The 20,923-nt window shown below is 34.4% G+C and overlaps 1 protein-coding gene and 2 long non-coding RNA genes across 16 annotated transcripts; 2 read left to right on the top strand and 1 right to left on the bottom strand.

Moving 5' to 3' along the window:
* The first annotated feature begins 3,623 nt into the window (after positions 1-3,623).
* LOC113360437 lies at positions 3,624-4,550 on the top strand. Its single transcript, XM_026603945.1, has one exon. It carries the CDS (start codon positions 3,624-3,626, stop codon positions 4,548-4,550), a length of 927 nt encoding a protein of 308 aa, XP_026459730.1.
* Positions 4,551-8,245: 3,695 nt separating this feature from the next.
* Positions 8,246-12,101, bottom strand: LOC113358289. Of its 7 annotated transcripts, none has more exons than XR_003364430.1 (5): positions 12,055-12,101; positions 11,049-11,780; positions 10,292-10,810; positions 8,682-10,181; positions 8,246-8,505 (listed from the first exon to the last, which is right to left on the bottom strand). It is a non-coding gene; the product is annotated as an uncharacterized LOC113358289 (long non-coding RNA). The 7 variants fall into 7 exon arrangements; XR_003364429.1 differs by having other exon boundaries at positions 11,049-11,817; positions 12,055-12,099; XR_003364427.1 differs by lacking the exon at positions 12,055-12,101 and having other exon boundaries at positions 10,292-10,654; positions 10,742-10,810; positions 11,049-11,965.
* A 2,265-nt stretch (positions 12,102-14,366) lies between these two features.
* Positions 14,367-20,273, top strand: LOC113358286. 8 transcript variants are annotated; one of them, XR_003364424.1, is made up of 8 exons: positions 14,367-14,591; positions 14,897-14,979; positions 15,206-15,615; positions 15,705-15,857; positions 16,087-16,140; positions 16,291-16,885; positions 16,991-18,718; positions 19,683-20,273. It is a non-coding gene; the product is annotated as an uncharacterized LOC113358286 (long non-coding RNA). The 8 variants fall into 8 exon arrangements; XR_003364421.1 differs by having other exon boundaries at positions 16,018-16,140; XR_003364419.1 differs by having other exon boundaries at positions 16,001-16,140.
* Positions 20,274-20,923: the final 650 nt, after the last annotated feature.

Raw genomic sequence — 20,923 nt, 5'->3', positions numbered from 1 at the left:
CTACGCGAAGCAGTAAAAACTTCTTGTTCAAGTATAATAAAGTTAGATTATGTAAGCAGGGGCAATAAAAATATAACTTACGAAGTAGACAAACAAATGAAAGACCTGAATCATGATATGAAATATTTTCATATCAGTTTCTTTTAGAAGCTATTTTTTTGTTAGATTATTATAAGAAATTTAGAAGTTTTTTTTTTTTTTTTTTCCGAAGCAAATTTAGGAACGAGCAATTGGGGGATCTTTTCTTGTTCATGCAGGCATGATTTTTCAACGCCAACAATTCAACTCAGCATGGTTTTTCAGGATTTTTTAGTGCCAGCATGAACAATAAAAATATCCCCAAATTAATATCGGCATCCCCCAATCAGTCGTTCAAATTTAGAATTTGTGATGCCACTTGATGAGTTCTCGCTCAGAAGCTCTAAAAACAAATCCCATAGAGATTTTGTAGCTAGAGTTGCGGCTCAATAGCTTTGTTACCATACCAAAAGATCAGTTACAAAATCTCTTCTTGGTGCTAACAATCTCCAGACATTCTCACAAAACACTCGTGGACAACTAACCCGTTAACACCACTCTCCCCCCCCCCCCCCCCCCCCCCCCCCCACCACACCACTCACTCTCTGTTAGTCTATTTGGCACCTTAAATCAGAGGTAATAGGAGGGTACTATAATACAATCAAAGCGAGTAATCAAAGCCTGCATTAAAATTATGAGTATTTGGCACAAACTTAACTACACGACATAACAATTACATGTAGTTCCCACTACTTCCAAAGGGCTACATTAAATACTCACCTTCTGAGGTGTGCATTGAGTGTGACCCTGTATTACATCCTACAATTACAGTGTTGATAAATGTTCACCACTTAATTTTATTTGCATATTTCGATAGGAGGGAGGATCCATGGACACTCTTAGATGGACAAGGTCAGACATGATTTGCGTCAAATTCTCGCAAAACCCAAACGATAATGAATTTAAGTCTAATATTTTGATGACATGTTCTTCTTATAAGACTCTACATTCCTACAAAAAAAATAAACGCAATTCAAGATAGCAAACCTTACCATCTATCGATCTTAATTTCAACCGTTAACTTTGAACGACTGATATTCAAAGGGGTAGATGGAGGTTTTATACATCTCAAATTCCGTTCATTTTTTTGTAGGAATGTAGAGTCTTATAAGAGGAACATATCATCAAAGTATTAGACTTAAACTCACTGTCGTTTGGATTTTGAGGAGAAAATGGCGCAAATCATGTCTGACATTGTTGTTTGGTATATATCAAGTTATTCTATTTAAATAACTTGGTACTCTTAGATGAACAAGGTCATTGTCGTTTAGATGGACAAGGTCAGACATGATTTGCGTCATTTTCTCCGGAAAATCCAAATGATAATAAATTTAAGTCTAATATTTCGAAACTATGTTCTTCTTATAAGAGTCTACATTCCTACAAAAAAAATGAACGCAATTCAAGATAGCAAACCTTACCATCTATCGGTCTTAATTTCAACCGTTAACTTTGAACGGGTGATATTGAAAGGGGTAGATGGAGGTTTTATACATCTAGAATTCCGTTCATTTTTTTGTAGGAATCTAGAGTCTTATAAGAGGAACATATCATCAAAGTATTAGACTTAAATTCACTGTCGTTTGGATTTTGCGGAGAAAATGGCGGAAATCATGTCTGCCTTGTCCATCTAAGACTGTCAAGTTATTTAAATAAAATAACTTGATATATACCAAACGACAATGCCAGACATGATTTGCGCCATTTTCTCCTCAAAATACAAACGACAATGAGTTTAAGTCTAATGAAACTCAACAGTTCAAGATGATGTTTGTAGAACAGTTCAATCCTTCTTCAGTCCAGGCTTCATCCTAAAGAAACTCAACAACACTAGAATAACTCTAATTCCTAAGAGTTCTTCAGCTAACAAGCCTGAAGATTTCATACCCATTGCTCTATGTAACACAATTTACAAGCTTATCTCCAAAATAATTTCCTTAAGACTCAAGAAACACATGGAGAAAATTATTTCTCCAATGCAATCTTCCTATGTTCCTGGTAGCCTCATTTCTGAGAATGCATGTCTAGTTCAAGAGCTTGTGAAGGCAATGAGAAGGAAAAAAAGTAGAACATGCCATATTTCCCTCAAGATGGTCTTTCCTCAAAGGCATTTGACAGACTTGAATGGTCTTTCCTCATGGATGTGCTTAAAAAATTTGGTTTTTGTGAAAAAAATTTTCATCTCATAATGCAATGCATCAGTACTACACAGGTGGAAATCATGGTGAATGGATCTCCCTCAAAAGCATTCAAACCTTTAAGAGGAATAAGACAAGGAGATCCCCTATCTCCTTATCTTTTTATTCTAGCTATGGAAGCATTCTCAAGGCAGTTGAACCATTTTGAGAATACAAATAAGTTGACAGGTATGAAGATTTCAAGAAGTGCTCCAAAACTTAACCACTTGTTGTTTGCAGATGATTGCTTACTCTTTCGTAAAGCATATCAGTTGCAGACTAACAATCTTCTCAAGCTAATACAGGATTTCAGTGCATGCTCTGGACAAATTATTAACTTCCACAAGTCTGCAGTCTATTTCAGCAGTAACATGAATCCTCATTCTTGTCGGCTCATTATAGGACTTCTCCAAGTCAGGGAATTGAATATTGAAGAAGATAAGTATTTAGGACTCCCCTTTTTTGTTAGAAGAAACAAGAAAATTCCTTTTTCAAGCCTTGTCACTAAGATGGAAAACAGATTATCAAGATGGAATGGCTCAAACATGTCTGAAGCTGGAAGAGGAGTTATGATCAAAAATGTTACTAATACAGTGCCAGTTCACCACATGACTACTTTTTAAGCTGCCAGATAACACAGTTGATCAACTAAATTCAATACAACAAAACTTTTGGAGGAACAAAAAGTCTAATAAAGGCAGACATCTGATAACTTGGAGGAATGTGAATAATTCTAAGGAAGAAGGAGGTCTTGGTTTCAGAGATCTACACTTATTCAATAGAGCCCTCCTAGCTAAATCTGCATGGAAACTGTGTTCTGACACTAATTCTATTTGCTCCATTTCTCTACAAGCTAAATATTTTCAGGATGACAACATTTTCAATGCTGCAGAAAAGGACAACTCAACATGGTCTTGGAAGAGTATCGGCTTAGAATTGCCTTTTATCAAAACTCACAGCTGCTGGTGTGTAGGCAATGGCCAAAAAATCTTAATATGGAGGCATAGATGGATGCAACTGACTCTCCCTCCAGAACCAAAAGGTGGTGCCTCCCATGCTCAAGATTACACTTATATATCTTCATCAATTATTCTCTGCAGATTCAGTGGGTTGGAATTCAGATCTAATATTTTCTCTATTTGATGCTCAAGTTGTTGCTCTAATACTGAATATCTCCATATATACTTCTCAAGAAGACAAACTAATATGGACACTTGAAAAAAGTGGAAAATTCTCAGTCAAGTCATCCTACAACAAAATGCTCAGAGATAGAAATGGAAATACTTCAGTTGGAACAAGAATGCAAAATATCTTTAAGAAATTATGGAGATTATCAGTTCTGCCAAGAACTAAACAATTCCTGTGGAAATGTGTAAAAAAATCCTCCCTACAAGAGATAAGCTTCAAGGAATAATTCAAGATGAGAACTACAACTGTCCATTTTGTTCTCATGAACTGGAAACTGCAGCTCATATTATTTTGGATTGTCCCTTCTCCAAAGCCATCTGGTTTGCTCTTATGGGTCTTCACATTGAACAAGGTACCTTGCTTGCAGATTGGATATGTGCAATGTTTGATAAATTATTTGTCAAACAATTACAGGAATATGATCTGTGCAAGATAGCAATCATAGCTTGGTGCATCTGGATTTCTAGGTGTGATGTTGTCTTCAAAGGAATTGCACCTTCTGTGGAAAATATCATTCAGAGATGCAAAAGAGAATTTGCAGTCTTAGATTATCAGCCCATGAAAAACCACAAAACTCTAGAACCACAAAATAGAATAAATCTTCACTGGAAGCCACCTTTGATGAATTACTTTAAAATTAATTCTGATGGTTCTTTTAGTTCTACTACTAATACTGGAGGAATTGGTCTAATTTGTCGTGATTTTGCAGGTACGCATCATGGATCAAAATGCTTCTACTTAACCAAGGCGCATAGTCCAGTACAAGCTGAGAGTAAAGCTTTATGGGAGGCAATGCAATGGGCATTGGAGAAAAATCTGGAGAAAGTCATTTTTGAGCTGGATGCAAAGCTTGTGGTGGATGCAGTCTTGGGAGTTTCTATAAACATTGACTGGAGATTACATAATTTGATCTTAGAAATAAAAAGCTTATTAAGTTCACATTCCTTTTGGAAATGCTGCTATGTGCCAAAAGAGAAAAATAAAATTGCAGACACTCTTTCTAAATTAGCTAGAACTCAATGTATAAGTAGTGTTTGGATTATAGCTCCTCCGGTTGAAATCATGGATCAACTGAATAAGGATGCACATAATGTAACCGCTATTTAAACTTCAATTCAATTTTTCATTTTCAAAAGAATAAAAATAAAAAGGGTAAAACATGAAAAAACATAAAAATTTATGAGTTCAAGGCACTTTTCTTAATCCATGAGAATTGACCCCCTCCGCCTATATATGTGGTACGGAGGGAGTACTTCCTATGCGAGACAGCGGGAGGTGAGGGTTGATGTCGTATTCTCGTTCGTTTTGGACTTTTAATAGTACATACCAAACTGTGATATTCTATGATACTAGATTTTGTGCCCGTGCTACGCTCGGACATTTTTGTTCTTTTAGCCATATTTTTTATTAGGTGTCGCGGGCTCCCCATCACGATATATTTTTGATTAGGTGTGGCTTGGATTCGTCTTCGCCCCTCCCCGATGCATTTTTGATTTGGTGTTACACGGCTTCGCCCTGCCCGTCGCGATCCTTTTTTATTAAGAGTAGCTTTGCTTCGCCCTGTCCCAATTTGATTTGGTGTGGCCCGGCTTCGCCTCGCCATGTCCCAATGCTTTTGATGAACCTAGTAATCGATAATGCCAGTAACAACTTCTCGTTGGACATCACAATCTCGATTGTGTGACTTTAGTTACGATGCATCAAAATTCCAACTTTCGTATAAATTACAGAAACCTAAATTGACTTTTAGACAAATCAATATCATAGATTATGTAATATCATATAAAAATGTTTTACAAAGGTCATACAGCGAAAAAGTATTTACCGATTGAGTTTCCTCCTGATGTGTCAATGGCCGGTTTGGACAATATGTAGTCTTTTAGCTTTGCCCACAACCAAAGACGCTGACATTCTAAATAATATAGTCACTAAAAATATTGATTCCCTAAAATAGAGATGTTCTTTGAAATTGAGATTGATTAAAAATCCTGGCATTTTTCGGGGAGATCCAAAAGGAATTAGGGCGATTTTTTTATTCCCAACCTATACACTACGTTAAGGGATGTTCAAAAACGCGGAGAATACGTTAATACCCTTACATAATCAGAAGCTATACTGTACCCGATTGTAAATACCTAATCGGAAGGTTATTAACTAGATTACACTACCAATTAAGTTCGTTTATGTGCCAAACTCGTATCTGGCTTTTATAACAATCGGGAGTAACAAGATCCTCAAGAGACTACCGATTGTTAAAGTATAAAAATTAGAAATCTTTAGATTTTTGCAATGGTGAAATTTGGGGTAACTATATAATCGGAAAAATTAAAACCTGCCTAAGCTAACGATTTGGGCCTTCCGATTTTTCAGTGTAAAAATACTTTGTTTCATGTAACCAAACAACACCATAATCGGGAGGTATATGTGCACCTTGACTTTCGAATAGTAATAATCGGTAGGTTTAGTTTTTATTAACCTATCGATTATTATATGTAAAAAAACTTTGTTTCCTGGAACCAAACAACACCACAATCGGAATGTAAATGTGCACCTTGACTTTCGAATAATAATAATCGGTAGGTTTAGTTTTTATTACCCTCTCGATTATTCTATGTAAAAAAACTGTTTCCTGGAACCAAACAACACCATAATCGGAAAGAAAGTTGACTCATAACATAACCAAATATTACAATCGGTAGGTTGTTTAACAAAATAATCTACCGATTTCGTATAATCGGCTAGTTTTTATATTCATAATACTCAGATTACATCCATTACATAAAGTTCAAACGACCTTAACCTTACAATTTCCTCAAAAGCACCTAAATCCATACTCCTAATTGACCATAAAAGTATTAAAACAGATCATAACTTCCAGTGACCATAGAAATTGTCCCTCTTGATTTTGTAGCATCCTTCATGTTCAAATCGTTTCCCGTGGAGGTCCACATATCGGCGATCCGCAAGATTTCTCTGAAATTACGAGTGAGTAACAAGTTAGTACTAACTTTTGTTAATGTGAGTTGGAGTTACAGAGATACTTACTCGTTTTTCATACGTCCACCAAGGAAAAGCGTTCCTAACAAACCGTTCCTCATCTTCAAGTTTGTCAATCTCCTTATCGAGCGCATTCTTTCTCATCTTAATGTCATTGGATGATCTTCGAATTCGATTACCATATAAGGCCTCAAATACCATTAAGATACGGTTCCATATATGCTCTTCGGATTCCGATTTGTGGAGCTTGTGAACACGATCATGAGCAGTTATCACAACCCACGCTCTATAAATAGCACAATCTTCTTCTTCGACAAAAGCAATATCCATGTTTTTTGTTATGAAAATTAAAACTGAAGAGATGAAAGAGTTTGGTGCAATTGGGGTGATAGATATGAGTTTATTTATATAGGTTTAGGGTCCAACGGCTCTTTTTGTTTTTCCCAAAAACTCCAACGACTAATTTGACGAAAGTTGAATGTGAAGAAACCAATAATCGGTAGGTATTGTATTTAGCATATCTACCGATTATGGTAGCTTTCAAAATTTGAATTTGGGCAACTTATAATCGGTAGGTTTTGTAATATATTTAACTCCAGATTAACGCTGCATCCAAAACACGAACCAAGTGGTTATGGCTGGATGTGTACACTCAAAACCTATGGAATATGGTAAGGGTTCGGTCTGAGACTCCTTATAATCGGTAGGTTGTTAAGTTGTATTCCCTTCCGATTATAGCAGGTTTCAAAATTCAATACATGAAGGATTTTAGAAAAAGCTCATTTTGGGGCAACTTATAATCGGTAGGTTTTGTAATATATTTAACTCCCGATTAATGTTGCATCCAAAACACGAACCAAGTGGTTATGGCTGGCTGTGTGCACTCAAAACCTATGGAATATGGCAAGGGTTCGATTTGTGGCTCATTATAATCGAAGGTTGTTAAGTTGTATTCCCTTCCGATTATAACAGGTTTCAAAATTCAATACATGAAGGATTTTAGAAAAAACTCATTTTGGGGCAACTTATAATCGGTAGGTTTTGTAATATATTTAACTCTCGATTAACGCTGCATCCAAAACACGAACCAAGTGGTTAAAGCTGGCTGCGTACACTCAAAATCTATGGAATATGGCAAGGGTTCGATCTGGGACTCCTTATAATCGGTAGGTTGTTAAGTTGTATTCCCTTCCGATTATACCAGGTTTCAAAATTCAATACATGAAGGATTTTAGAAAAAAAACTTATTTTGGGGCAACTTATAATCGGTAGTCATATATATTGGATAACCTACAGATTATAGAAGGGATTATTAGCCGAAGTATCTACACTATAATCGGTAGGTACAGTTTCAATTTAACCTACCGATTCACCTCTAACCTACCGATTATGGTGTAGGCTCCCGATTATATAAGGGCATATTGGCCATTTCGAAAAATCAGAGATAAGGGGTAGCTTAGAATTACGTTTGGGTGACTCTTTTTGTCTTTTAGTGTCGCCCCTAATTCCTTTTGGGTCGTCCCTAAAAATACCAGGTTAAAAAGCTTACTTCAAATATCATCTACACTCTTTCGCAGGCCGTCCTAAGCCGGGAAACTTAATTAGTCCATTACCACATCCAATGAACTCAATAGTACGGTACAGGGAATACCTTCAGAGACTTCCAATTTGTGAGGAAAAAATAAATTACATCAAATTTATCCGAATTTCTCTCTTATCAAAGGGCTTTCACAAAAAATCAATGCAACTGTACATAAGCTTATGGAGCAAAAGAGAAGGCGTAGCTTCCTAGCAAGCCTGTGACATCCTTATGAAGTCTGGTATTTCTCACAAAGAATTTGAATTTTATTATTTATATCGACATTAAATGTATTATGCGCCATCAAGCCGAAGAAAACAAAATCGGAGCATATAAATTAGTATCTTTACAAAATGGTTTCAAGAACTAAAGCTATTTTACCATTTTCGTCATAAATTTATCCGGAGTTGTTTCCTCATTTTGATGCCAGAGCCAAACTCCACTTATGCCCCATCAAATAAAAAATACGAATGCCTCTTTGCTATCCTGGAGAAAGTGACAGATTCTTTAAGTTTTTCATATATTATGAGTATAAAGGAAATGAGCAGAATATGTTATTTCTTCCCATTAAGGACGCCAAAGGATAGTACTACTGCCAAACTTTGAAACAAATAAAACATCAACAATAAAACGTATTTATATAGGTGCGAGGGGGAAAGTACCTGATACCCTTTATGTAGTGAATACATACATAGAAGTAACAATCCCTTTATGATTTTTTCTTATCAATTTCAAGATGAGAAATTGGCCTCTTGACATTGTTCCTCAAACGGCTGATTCAATTGCTTGAAATGTTGCTTGTCCATCAACAAACCAATGAGCCTGGCTTCCGTGTTCAATCAAGCCCCTTGGTTGATCTAAAGAACCAAAATGATAATGATGGCACCAACCTTAAGGAGGCCTTAACCCGGCATCACTAATTACTGCAACCCAATCTCTAACATTAGCATTGCAACTACTGCAAGATACATGTTCAATGAGATTACCAAGTGTCTTTCAATCTCCTGCATGGCTAAATTAGTAATTCTTCTTTGGAATCCAACATGTTCAAACAAAGGCTGACTGTTAGTTTAGCTAGTGAAGGAAGTCTCAGCTGGAAACACCACAAACATGATGACTAAACAGATAACATTTCTGGGTACCAAGTCAAAATAAGTCATAATAATAAATACTCACCAAAGCAACATCACTGTAATATCTTCAAAATGCTAAGTGTCAAAAAGTAAAATAAAGAGTTACTTTACTTCCATGCTAAGGTCATGGTGTATCTGTGTACCTTATAAACCTACAAATTAGTTGGTATTATGCACACATTATAGAAGGAGCATGAACAATTTGCTATCTCACATCAACATAATGGAAACAAATGAAACACATTTCTCAAACCCAGGAAGCATGTCATGGAATAATACTACTGCCAAATTCTGGAAACAACAAAATATGAACTTATAAACGTCTTATAGGCATCCAAGTTACTGCAGATGATGGCATGGGTCAGACCATAAATAGGTAGAATGCTCAACAGTATACAAAAGCCTTAACATTTTGCACTTAATAGTAAGTTCTGGCAAAAATCAATATGACAGTGTTGATATACAGTGTCGAGGCCATGAAGTGGAGACATAAATACCATGTACATCAAGACATTGAGTATGCCATAGTGATGATAAAACAGCATTGAGTTTTTTGCTTTTCAAATCCTTAATTTCGTAAACAATATTGACTAATTAAAACTCAATATAGGTAAGTTATCAGTTCCTAATGAATTTGCAATTCAGATGCAAATAACAATTTATATATGAGAGTTAACATCTGCGAATAGAATTTGCGTAAGACAATGCTAGGCTTCTGATTGTTTTTCTTATATTTAGTCACAGAATATCTACAATTCTACATCAAGTTATCTTATATAGGAAACATTTTAACTTCAACTAAAAATTTAAAAAATATATATCCAGTAAGTGTGAATTGTTACCTCCAATATTGAGTTGAAGGCCACCAAATAGTCATATTTACTTACTACAAAGTGTGGTCATTAATGCTCTCCCGTCGTCTCGGTTCATGGATGATGCATTGTCGTTTATGGTATGTGGGTTTTGAGAAACCCCCCATGGAAGTTATGAAAGGCTTTGCGAAGGGGACAACAATCTTCTCCCTAAGCACTATGACACATAAACATAAAAATCTTTTATTAATTTCTCGAACCAAAAGCACCATTATTAATTTTTAACAAACACAAACTTAATATGTACATAGGTATATCTGTAGATACCTGGTTTAGTGGCCTCTCTGGTAAATGTCTCACTCTATGCAACTCAACCTTCTTTAGCTTTGAGTCGACAACACACCGCTTCATTTCTGGTGACCAGCAGTAACCATGACTTGATATTTTCCCCCAAAGAAACCCACTTAAAAGGATTTATGGTGTTCAGCATTATCATTATGCAAACCTACAAAGATGAAGGCATTTTTTATGAACTTCTCCCAAACTTCCAAAAACACTTCCTAAGTAGTACCCAAATTCAAGACGGCCTTAGTGGCTTGAAGTTCCTCCAAGTACAAAAGATTTTCCTCTCATATATCCAGTGAACTTCATGTTGATGTCATTTTCCTCCTTTATGAATCCTTGGAAAACCTATATGGCAAGAGATGAGATTCATTAAAAGTAACAAAAGAATTCTACAAATAATCAATTTGCGATCAATTTACAATTTTTCTTCACTTTTAGACTCAACAACTTCAACGTTTCTGAGTGAGGCAGCCATGTGGAGGCATCGTAGAAGAACTGTAGCTGAGCATCAAATTAAAAGCAGAATATATGAAAAAAATTTAGAAACTTTTGAATGAAAACCAAAATAAAACAAAAATAATCTCAAATAAATGTGTAGGTAAGTGTTTGATGAATAATCAAAGCAATTTCGCAGCAAATAGGTGTTAGTACTAAATGATCTACCAAGAACACTTAGTTTACAGAACCATAAATTCATAATTAATCAAAGTAAATGAGAAAGGACTTCAAATTAACTTACCCAGCCATGTCCACCTTTTCCACGCCATCCCAAGGGAACACCCGTACCATAAGAATTGGACCATTCGCTAAGGCTGGCCTTGCCCGTGATCAATGCTCCAGATTTTGACAACTTTCTAACCACCCATGTGTCACGTGGGACAAAAGACTTCAGTAGTGAAAATGCAAACGATCCAGCCCTGGTGTTAAATTTGTCTTTGGTTGGTTGCTATATTATCCTTAAATAGAATGGTATTCCAGTATTATAAACCCACTATTCTTCCTCTCATAGTCAGTCTTATCAACCTGGTTTAGAAAGTCTAGGCTCACCCCAATAACTGTAAATTAAACGACTAATCTATAGAGCATAAAACAGTGAAAGTTCATGTACATAATACTAATGCACAGAAAAGCTATAGTTAGATTCTCAGGACGATGGAACATTCGATGGGTTAAATTTGTTGCACTATATAGATTCCCAAAACCTAAAACAAACAAAAATACAACCCACAAAATATGAAAGAACGTGAAAGTCATCTAAATATGGTTTTTTACTTCAATAGAGTGGGATATGAAACTGCTACTGGTACCTGTCCTGGATATATAAGAATGATGATTAATTGGAAACTGCTCCCATATCCACATACTCGTGTTCTTAAATAACATACACAATCAGGTTCGCCTGTCCGATCGAGATAAAGACTTGACTTCGCAGCAACACCATTTTGGGGCGGAAAATTCAATTGTCACATTCCTTCAGAGTACAAACAAATCAGACCAAGTAAGCCCTCCTAAAATTCAACAGCCATTTAGTTAACAATCTATCAGTATAAAAACGAAGCTCTCATAGTATAACTTCAAAGCTAAATACATCAGACCTAAAATAAACACATGTAATGTTGAGAAGAAGAGGCAACAGTAAAATCAATATGAACAGAATAAATAATTTATTTGTTTTCTTTTTTAGGGAAAACTAAAACAAAAGGGTTGGGGGTTATTTTTTCCAGAAAAAAAGGATTAGGATTTACCAATAGTAGAAATCGTTCCATTCCAGCAAAATAAAACTAAACAAAAAATAATTATAACAAAACGATAATGAATAATCAAAGTGGAAATTAAGTAATCGACCCTCTCTTCTTTCTTACTCTCTTGGCCTTGAAATGGATCCGGATTTTTCAAGCCCAGCTGAGAGAGAGGGCCAAAAGAAAAAGGAAACTTTGTTGTTTGGTCCTAAGCTCACAAAATTAGTTATAGTAGGGTCCAATCGGATTTTTTTTTATTTAAAAGTCCAAAATTAATTAAAATATGGAAATGACTTTAATGTCCACTATTACCAGACATGTGTATTTACACGTCCATTATATCGAGTACATATTTGTTACACTGATTATAAATTTGAGTACATATCTGCTGCACTGCTTATAAATTCGAGTACATATCTGCTACACTACTTACAAATCTGAGTAAATATCTGTCGCGCTGCTTACAAATAGAACACGTATCCGCTATACTGCTTACAAATTCAAGTATATATCTGCTGCTTACGAATTCGAGTATGTATTTGCTGCACTGCTTACAGGAAAAGTACATGTTTGTTAGAATCAATGATAAATGGATTAGAAAATGTTTTACATCACATATATTGTAGGATCATACCAATTAATCTCTAACCTTTCTTTAATACAGTATTAAATCATAGGAAAAATAAAGGAAAACCTTTATATGCACCGTAAACACTGAAAAAGTTATACAAAATTAGCACATATTTCAGTATTTCACACACGTACTCATGGATCAAAGAAATAAAAATGTGGCAAAACTCTGAATACAACAGAATCATGAGAAGTTTCTATCAGTACACCATATACGTACTGCGTATTCATGAACTAAAAATCAACTTCATGTAAAGAAGAATTGATGAATTGATGAATATAACATAATCAAAGCACATATTTCAGGATTACACGTACGTACTCATAGATCGAATCCAAAGACAATGGCAAAAGTATGAATAAAACAAAATCAGAAGAGGTTCCTATCAGTACACCATATACGTACTGCGTATTCATAAACTAGAAAATCAACCACATGTAAAGAAGAAGTGATGAATCCATGAATATAACCGAATCAAAGCACACGTTTCAGTATTACACATACATACTCATGGATCGAACCCAAAAACAGTGGCAAAACTTTGAATAAAACAAAATCAAAAGAAGTTTCTATCAGTACGCCATGTACGTACTGCGTATTCATGAACTAAAAAATCAAATGCATGTAAAGAAAAAGTGATGAATCCATGAATATAGTCGAATCAAAGCACATATTTCAGTACTACACATACGTACTAATGGATCAACCCAAAAAAAGTGGCAAAATTTTGAATAAAACAAAATCAGAAATATTTCATATCGGTACGTCGTATACGTACTATCGGTTCGTACACAGTAGCAAACTGTAACGAACCTAAAAACCTAAAAACGTCATGAAAATCAATTTGATCTTCATAATACAATCGAAAAACAAATCAAAAGAAGAAAAACGAACAAAATAATCAAAGAAGATGATTAGAAAACATACCTGGAAACACAAACAAATCTTCTCGTCGTAAATCATAACGATGCATCTTCTTCTTCTTCTTCTTCTTCTAGGTTTCTGTCAGTACAGGATATACATACTGCTGCTTCATATGCAAAAACAAACTGAAACACATCTAAAACCAACAAAATAGAAGTGGTATAAGTAAATCTAATAACGAAATGAACAAAAAATATGATTATTCGTCTAGATCTAGTAAATAATCAACGAATCAAACATGGAGATAAAAAAGCGTAATCAAACACAACAAGGATTAGATCGTGAAACCCTAAAATAAACATTGTAAGAGAAAAATCTCCATATGATTTGATAAAAACGAGAAAGATTGAAGAATAAAATTTAGATTTGTTCATAATCCATTCGCAGCAGCAGTGAGAAGAAAGAGAAGAAGAAAACGAATATGAAATATCAATGTTCTTCTCGTGTTTATAGACCTGTTAAATAGGAAAGGTTATTTGTGTTATTTTTAAATTTCACACACCTGATCCCGCACGTGTACAGGACCTTGACTTAAAAAATTGGGTCCATTTTTCATTTTTCTTTTAATTATGGACCTCTGGTTATTGGGCTTTAATGGATGGACCTGCCACTAACTAATACCACTATAATAGGATCTATAGGTAATTACAGGTAATTACTACAAAGAAAAATCGTCAGGGTCATCAAAATAAAGCCAATAGCTGACGTCATTTAAACAAAAAGAAATATACCTAAAATAGCCTTCTCATTTTTCATTTCAGAGAAGCTGATTTAGAGACAGAGATGAGAGATACAGACGGATCGAGAGAGAATATGTCGATCGAGATAGAGAATGAGAGAATAGTCGCAATTTGATTTTAGGATTTTCCTCAGTCCGATCTAAATCAATTAAGAGACATTATGTTCCAGATTCAGTTAAACAATCTTAACAATTGAATTACCAAAGTTGCTCCAGGTGATTTTGATTCGCCTTGTACTCGTGTTTAAGGTAATTTTTGATAACGATTCTCGTGAGTTTTTCCTTCTGATTTCTTCATTTGGTAAAAAATCAACTAGAGATTTTGCTACGATAATAACGAAGAGAAAATTTTTAGGGTTTGTAAATGAGAGAGTCAAAAAGCTAATGAGATCTCTATTTCTAACAAAGAAGTAAGAAATCACTTGAATTTATCAGCTTAAATTCTTAGATTTGAAGTTAATTTTTGCTGAATTTATATTCAATTTGTTATTTGAAGTATTCAGATATTGATATTGAGTAGTTAATAATGATTTTTGTTTGTTGATTGAGAACAGGTAGTATTGGAAAGTTACAATTACTTGAAGCTGGGAAGAAGAAGATGAGACAAAAGCATGAAAGAAAAGAGAAGAAAGTTGAGGTTCGTAAGAGAAAATATGATTTTATTCAATTGATTTATTTTTGTTTATATCTCTTGTTGGAAATTGATGTTTACTACTGTAATTGACGATGAACTTTAGATCAACATATTTTCTCTGGGGGATAGTGTTATCTTTCAGGCTCTTTTTTTTGTGGTTTTATCTATGCAGTAATATGCACACATTTTTAGCTGTGTGGAAAATATTCACACTGTATTTTTTGTACAGGCAATATGCAAACTGTTTAGCCATTGAACACTAATATGTTAGCCCAAGATACCAGCAAGGTACTGATAAGCTCTATAAAGGTTCAATTTCTGAAAACTTAGCCATGATGGACAAATGAAATGACAGAGTAGTACTAACACGCAAGGTGATGATGAAACCGCTGTAACTTTCCTAGTTACGAGGGTACATTGATCTATGTTTTTGAGAAGACTATTAGAGAAAACAAGCTGGTAATGGATCCCAAATGATCAAGCTAGAAGAAAACCCCCACGCTGCTATTGCCTTGATTAATTATCGACGGGAAGACTTTTGGCTATGGTTTGGAGGATATGAAGCATCAATTCTTGAGTTTAGCAGTTGATTATTCATCTTTCATATATTATCGGGTCTCTGCAAAGCAAAAGGCAATGGTAGGGTTGCTGTTGTTCAATTTTTTTAAGTAAATAAAAATACATCAAGATAATGTCTTAATCTGCCTTCTAGTTTTGGTGTCAAATAGGTAGCAAGGTTAGTGAAAGAAGGAACTGGGAAACTACTTTGGTGATGAAGCAAATGACGTTTGGAAAACTACTTCTCCATTTCTTAGTTTCGGTTCTTGGAGAAACTTCTTGTTGTTCATGGGCACTGGTGCTACAAGAGGATTGCCCAGATGGTAAGAAATGAATATCTTTACAAAAAAAAAAAAAAAAATCTTTAATTTTCGTTCATATTTCTACAAGCATCGTTAAATGTTCAATCTGTGTGGAAAATCTTCACACACTCAATCTGTGTGGAAAATGAATTTGGCGGGGATAGTTTTTCTTTTATGGTAGAATCAGCAGATTGTGATGGTGTTATAGATGATAATTTGGCTGAAGATAGCACAACTGCTTTTATTGAAGATAGAGCACAAGTTTCTCGCCCGAGGAGCACAAGTTAACCGATACACTGTTAAGGTAATTTTTCACACGCCGTGGACATTTCTTTTCTGTGAAGAAAATATGAAAACGGTTTTTTTTCCTGTGCAGCAAATATGCAAACGTTTTCCTGTTCAAGAAATATGCATATTTTTCCCCTATTCACCCAGATTTTTATGGCTTTTTCAGCTGATAAAGCGGCTAAGTCAGATGCAACTTTGAAGCTTTGGGTGAAGCAATTGTGTGAAATAATTTATGAATCTTGGGGTGTCGTTGACGTATGCTACCTCAAGATTGTTAACCATAAAAGGCTGTAAAATGAATTCAGAGCTCGTATGCCCGATTCGGAAGTGGAGTTTGATTTTGATAAAAAAATTAGTATTTCATTCAAGATAATTGTGTTTCGATTCATTAAGTTAAGATTCTAGAGTATCAATTTTCGATTCATTAAGTTTAGATTCTAGAGTATCAATTTACGATTCATTAAGTTATTGCCGAAGATATACACTCATAGATCATTTTTATCAATTGTTTTTGTTTTTTTTTTTAATTTAAACTTTTACCTGTGCAGATACTATACACTCATTCTAAAATTTGTTTTCTTATTGTTTATACTTTTACCTGTGCAGAATGTGTGTATTTAAGTGTAGCTAATATCCACAGAAGTTGGAAGAGCAACTGCATTATTGGCCTCTTTTTCATGTGCGACAGTATGGGTTGAGAAAGGGCATGAGATAAGCCTGGAGTACTGTGGGACTAATGCACTGAAACGTGATCTTGTCAGGTAACTTGTAATGATAAGCTCTTTATTATCCTGTATTTAAACACCATTTTTTAGTATATCTCAACTCATACTGTATTAATAAGTAATTATAATTGACTTATGCAGGTTAGGAAAATTGACTCTAGTGAGACTGATCAAGGAAAGAATGAGTTCTCTTTCAAGTTATTATTTGAATAATTTTCACGACAGCATTAGACAGGCATGATCCTATTATCTCTTCCAACCAATTACGTAAATAGATATACACATTTAACTTCTTTCTATACAACTAGGGATGCAACATGAATCCTGATGTACAATTAGTATGGATAGGACTGCAAGTCTATCTTTTTTTGGTGCTTGAACTTTTTAGGAATTCTGTGTCTTGCATGATGCTATGGATTTAATCAGTGGTTGCTATACTGTCTTAAAGAAGAGTGATGAATTCCTGCACATGATGCTAATAAATTTGTCCATATGTTTAAGTTGTTATGTGCATGCATACATTTGACTTCCTTATGTTGACAATTGACTTTCATATGCTAATAATTTTTACATGATATTGAGTGATGAATTCGTGCACATGATATTGAGTGATGCATTCCTGCACATGATGCTAATAAATTTGTCCATATCTTTGTAATTGGGATAAAATATGTATATGTCATGAGTTCCTTGAGTGATAAATTCCTGCAGATGATGCAAATAAATTTGTCCATATCTTTTGTGACTAGGATAAATATGTGATGAATTCCTTAAGTGATGAATTCCTGCACATGATATTGTGTGACGAATTCCTGCACATGGTATTGTGTGACGAATTCCTGCACATGATGCTAATAAATGAGATTAACTCGTGAAGATAGGATGAAGAAACACGATCCATTGCTAAGAAACACGATCCAATGTTTAAGATGTTATGTGTATGCATACATTTGACTTCCTTATGTTGACAATTGACTTTCATATGCTAATAATTTTTACATGATATTAAGTGATGAATTCCCGCACATGATGATAATTTGTCCATATCTTTGTGACTGGGATAAATATGTATATGTGATGAGTTCCTTAAATGATGAATTCCTGCACATGATGCTAATAGTTTTGTCCATATCTTTGTGTGGGATAAATATGTGATGAATTCCTTAAGTGATGAATTCCTGCACATGATATTGTGTGACTAATTCCTGCACATGATGCTAATAAATTTGTCCATGTGTATGCATACATTTGACTTCCTTATGTTGACAATTGGCTTTCATATTCTTTCCTAAATATAAGCAAGCAACACAAAAAATATAATCAAAAAATAATACTGTGTATAATACCTGCACCCCAAAAAAATATGAAAAATAATAAGATAAATGAAGCACTGTGTATAATAAATGGATAAGCACTGTGTATAAGAATTTTGTGTCTTGCATGATGCTATGGATTTAATCAGTGGTTGCTATACTGTCCTAAAGAAGAGTCCTTCACCATTCCAACTGAATCGGTTTTGAATCATTTTTCGTTAGCGATACAAGATCCACTTTTGATATGCATCCGTTTTCGGTAAAAAAAAGTTCATATTCTCCAAGCATTAAAAATATGCGTCAGTTATTCCATATCTGATACCTGTTTCCATACTCAAAGCTCTATTGACAATATTTTTACTAGATCTCCACTTTAGCCCACAATGTTTCCATTATCATTAAATGATATTATGTGCAGCCTTATGCACCAAATAATTTGTGTGCAGGATTTATCCACGATTGAATTTGGGTGCAGGCTTCATACACTGAATATTACGTGCATGCTTTATGTACCAAAGAATTTGCATGCAGGCTTTATACACGGTCAAATTAACTAGTAAGTATAAAACTTATTATCATACTATTCAAACTGTGCGAAAATGCTTGAGTATGCATTAAACTGATTTTTCTGATATTTTCTGCACAAAATGAATTTGTAGATAGTGCGTCGTATTCAGGTATTTTTCATGATTTTCTTTTATTTTTCGTGGTCTTTGTTTTCATATTTAGAGATGTTGGCCAGTTCGAATTGTTGTTGGTATGGATTTGTGATAATAAGGTGATGAAGATGTAAAATGTGGTGATTGGTGTTGGTGAGATTAATTAGATTATTGAAGCAATTTTGGTAATTTGTGAAACTTTCTGAAGGTATATATGATTTTCATTCCGTGAAGACATTAATCACACCTTTTTTTTTGTGTATATACTATTCACACAACTAATTTTCTGCAGAACATATAGACATATCAACATAAACATGCATACAAAGATATGAGCTTAAACATGCATATCAACTATTTTCCATACCTCATAATTTGACGCATCCATGTCTTTCAGTAATTGAAGACATAAGCAGATAATTTTCTTTGAAGTACTTCCATTATCGACTAAAATTAACTAAAATTCATTCTGTTAAGAGATTAATCACTCCATTTTCTAGGAGATTAAAGGAGTGGGAGAATGTTCTTGGTGATGTTGGCCAACAGTTTCTAGGAAGAGTAAATGTAGTTCGTGCAGCTGTAGATAAGCACTGCATCTACACCGGTTATCCATATGCAATCGTAAAGAGTGCTCCTTACCGTCACACTGTTAAGTTTTTTTCTTGTCGAGGTAGTATGCACAGTTTTTTCCTGTCGAGGAAATATACACACTTCTGATGTTATTTTGTATCTTCTTTTTTGGTTTTTGTGTTGTTTATAGTGTGTTTCGTTCGCCATGAAAGCTTGTAAATGGAGATTTTGTTTTTGGCTCATGTTTTTTTAGAATGTTAGTAACTAATGAGTCCTTTTTATTTTTTATAGGTACAATACACACTGTATACGATTACTTTGATCCTGGTTTTACAACCGAGTGTTATCGTGATGTCTATTCACATTCAATTTCTCTTATTCCTGATGTGAAGAAACTGAATTAAGTTGATGAAAGCACTAAGGTCTTTTGTTGTTAAAGGACTTGGGAGACAGAAAAAATAGGTATATACCTCGTTATGAGAAGCCCAAGGAAGAAACGGATGTGTGATAACTGCAGAAAGCTAACTTTTCACAACAAGAGAACCTGTCCAGATCCTCTTGGTGAAGCCCAAGGAAGAAATGGATGTGTGATAACTGCAGAAAGCTAACTTTTCACAACAAGAGAACCTGTCCAGATCCTCCTGGTGAAGCTCCAATCACAACTGGTCGAAAAAGAGGACATGGACTACATTTTTATATAGTTTTTTTTATTTTTTCTGAGATGTTAAATTTAGCTTTTTGCACATTTTTTTCATGTTACTTTTCTGTTTACTTCGTAAGGAATAATCTTTCTTTTTTTTTTTAAATTGCATGGGTTTTTATGTCAAGGTACTATGTGAAGAAATTATTCATAGAGCTTTTATATGGAGGGATTATGCACAACTTTATTCTTCTCTGTTTATTTTTTAATAGTTATCGAGAAATTATTGGGATCAAAAATAAAAATTGAACGTAACATCTTAAACAAACTTGAAATGTATCTACAACTCTTTTTAACTTGCTTATATAATGTGCAGAAATTTACTTTGTGAACAATTTATCCACACGTTTTATTATTTGCAGTAACTATTCATACATTTGTTTCTCTGCAGATTTTTCACATATCAACATGAAGTTTAACACAATTCTACATGAGCTAAAGCACATGTATCCGCATAAAAAGTACCAATTAAACAACACGTACAAATTACCTAAAATTCATTTTGTGAAGATATTACTCTCACCATTTTCTTTGTGTAGATAATATTCACACAACTATTTTCGCAGATTTTCTAGTACAAATTACATAAAATTCATTCTTTGAATATATTACCCACATATTCAAGCTGTGAATATTTATGTTGCTCGCCAGTGGTATTTTTAGCTGGTAGATGAATGAACTGAAATTTCTTATCATGAAGATTGAGCGAAAATAATATCTCCATCTCTTCATTAACAATATTACACTTCACAACAACAACCACTACTACTACTACTACCCTTAAAGTTGAGAAGTTAACAGCTCAACCTCGGTTGTAAACAACATTATCTCA

The sequence above is a fragment of the Papaver somniferum genome, chromosome 3 (assembly GCF_003573695.1).
Source record: "Papaver somniferum cultivar HN1 chromosome 3, ASM357369v1, whole genome shotgun sequence".
Taxonomy (NCBI): domain Eukaryota; kingdom Viridiplantae; phylum Streptophyta; class Magnoliopsida; order Ranunculales; family Papaveraceae; genus Papaver; species Papaver somniferum.
This window is presented reverse-complemented; position numbering and strand designations above follow the sequence as displayed.